Source organism: Rhincodon typus, chromosome 15, assembly GCF_021869965.1.
Source record: "Rhincodon typus isolate 14 chromosome 15, sRhiTyp1.1, whole genome shotgun sequence".
NCBI classification, from domain to species: domain Eukaryota; kingdom Metazoa; phylum Chordata; class Chondrichthyes; order Orectolobiformes; family Rhincodontidae; genus Rhincodon; species Rhincodon typus.
In genome coordinates, this window is record NC_063346.1 from 1,438,582 (window position 1) to 1,441,484 (window position 2,903).

At 49.0% G+C, this 2,903-nt stretch overlaps 1 protein-coding gene across 1 annotated transcript; it reads right to left on the minus strand.

Annotated features, from left to right (window-relative positions):
• Nucleotides 1–1,101: 1,101 nt before the first annotated feature.
• On the minus strand, nt 1,102–2,171 carry LOC109938006 (interleukin-17C-like). Its single transcript, XM_048605934.1, has 2 exons — nt 2,076–2,171; nt 1,102–1,386 (listed from the first exon to the last, which is right to left on the minus strand). The coding sequence occupies exons 1-2, from the start codon at nt 2,091–2,093 to the stop codon at nt 1,102–1,104; spliced, it is 303 nt and encodes a 100-aa protein (XP_048461891.1). The 5' UTR covers nt 2,094–2,171.
• Nucleotides 2,172–2,903: the final 732 nt, after the last annotated feature.

Sequence of the window (2,903 nt, forward strand, 5' to 3'; positions counted from 1 at the left end):
CACTGCCCCTCACCCACACTCACTGTTCCTCGCCCACACTCGCTGCCCCTCACCCACACTTTCTGCCCCTCAGCCACACTCACTGCCCCTCACCTACACTCATTGCCCCTCACCCACACTCACTGCCTCTCACCCACACTCGCTGTCCCACACCCACACTTGCTGCCTGCTGATGCCTCTTATGTGCCCATCACTGATTCTCAGTTCATAACAGGTTCTTCCTGGCTCTTATCTGCTGCCCATCACTGCCCTGTCTTTATATTCCATCCTTCATGCAATAAAGGCCAATGTTGTACTTACTTTCCAAATTATTTGTTGTATCTACATGCTAGTGATTTTGTTTCATGTACAAGAACATCCGATCCCTTAGCACCGCAGTATTTGTGATCTCTCTCTCTCTCTCCATTTAAATAATCATCTGTTTCCCTATCTACATATTTGCCCCCATTTCACTCTATTTGTAAAACTCTCAAACTCACATGACCAAAATATCCCAGACACACTCTTTGTGTTGTTCTCACAACTTGCTTTCTGACCTGTTTGGTATTGTCAGTAAAGTTGGCTACAATATTCTCAGTCCCTTCATCTTGTCATTCATACAGATATTCAATAATTGACGATGCTGCACTGATCCACTGGTCCTGATCAGTTCCAGTTTGCCAAACTGAGATGATCCATATATCCTGTCTCTCTCTGTTTCCTGGGTTAGCCAATCCTCTACCTGAGCTCATATATCACCCCCAATGACATGAGCTCTCACCTCATGCAGTAACCCTGGTCCTGGCACCTTATCAAATGCATCTTAAACATCTCAATACATTACATCTACCAGTTTTCCCTTACCCAGCCTATGAATTATATTCTCAAAATAATTCCAATAAATCGCATCATTGCCCTTCACTACCCAGCAGTGCCCATCTCTACACACAGAACCCCATTCTCCAATCATTGCCCATTGCTGCCCACTGATCTTCATTGTCCAGTTATTGGCCATGAGTGCCCACCGATTCTCATTGGGCAATGATGTGCAATAATGGGCAATGATTGGATAATCATGGCCCCTCCCTGTCCTTGCAGCCTCTGCCTGTTGACAATGTGCCATTACCTGTATGCCCAAGGTGAGATGGAACGGTGACTGAGGTCTCTGTTGTGTGTGAGATATTGACGGAGATCAGGGCAGCCTTTCTTCCCATGGCGTTTCTGCTGCTCCAGCTCCTTAACCAGGGTCACTGAGGGCAGCTGGTTCATGTTGGCCCTGCCCAGCAGTTTCTGCAGCCCCTTGGCCTGGCTCTCCATTTCCTTGGGGTTCCAGCAGTGATGAGCTTCATCTCTCTTTATCCTCACTGTATGGCCAAGCCCTGAGACCAGGAGGACCATGAAGAGAAGCTGCAGCAGGAACAGAAAGAGATCAGGAGAATCCACAAAACCACACCAAACCCTACCTGACTGTCCCACGAATGTCTTCCTTTTGTTACTTGCCTGGATGACTGCAGCTCAAGAAAGTGACACCACTTGTTTGTCACACCATCCACAAGCATCCCCTCCCTCCCCCACCCACACTCAGTAGCAGCAGTGTGTACCATCTACAAGATGCACTGCAGAAATTCACCAAACACCCTCAGACAGCACCTTCCAAACCCCCTTCAAGTTGCTCTCCAAGTCACTCACTAAACTGACTTGGAAATCTATCGCCGTTCCTTCACTGTCGCCGGGTCAAAGTCTGGGAATTCCCTCCCTAATGGCATTGTGGGTGATCCCACAGCAGGAGGACTGCAGCGGTTCGATAAAACAGCTTACCCCCACCTTCTCAAGGGGCAACTAGGGACGGGCAATATACCCACGTCCCAGGAGTGAATAAAAACACAACCAGCCTCGGGATTTGATGGATTTTCCTGGAGGCTAACAGGCGGACAGCTCCTGTTTTCCTGCTGTACCCTACCCCAGCCCTCTCTCTCTCTCTCTGTCTCTGGGTGGTCAGCTTTGCCGGTCTCTGAGGGGAAGGGGCTGATGTTGGAATGAGATTCTCTGAAGCTGCCTGTAGCCGGCCGCACCGCACCTATTCTCGGGGAACTTACCTTTGGAGCGAACTGCATTTCCGTGTCTCTCGCTGCTATCTCTCTGTCTGTGTCTGTGTCTCTCACTTATGGTCAGGCTCCTTCTCCTGCGCTCCTTGTTTCTGATCGCTGCCAGTTTCCTCCCATTTCTTTTATAGTGCAGATTGCTGTGGAAATCCCGAGCAGGGAAATGCTCCCAGCTTCCGTGTTATTGTCAGCGGCAAACAATGTGTTAGTGAGACACACAGAGACCTCACTCAGCCCTGCCCCCCGGGGGACAACTGGGAGACTGGGCTCACCCCCACAATATCCAGCAACCCTGGACCAGAGCTATACTGCCCGGTGTGTGGGCAGAGGCAGGGGGCAATGCAGACAGGAGCTATACTGCCCGGTGTGAGGGCAGGGGCAGGGGGCAATGCAGACAGGAGCTATACTGCCCGGTGTGAGGGCAGAGGCAGGGGGCAATGCAGACAGGAGCTATACTGCCCGGTGTGACGGCAGAGTTTTGGGGGGCGGGGATGTTTACTGCAAATGGTAGTTATATCCCATAACATTTTAGATTATGCTATCTTAAACCTACAAATTTTTCCTTGAAATAAATTGGAACTGTCTTGTCAGTAACCTCAATATCAAAGAAAAAAAATTGCCACATGCTCCAAATATCCAGCTTTCACATTTAACTAACGCTTCGTCTACGGATTAGATTCCAGTCTGTAACTCGCTCACAGGTATTTGTTATTATATATATAAACCACCCCATAGTCTTCGATTAGATTCCAGTCTGTAACAGACTTCTGGGTATTTGTTACTCTATATATAAACCACCCCGAACCCCTCGATTAGATTCCA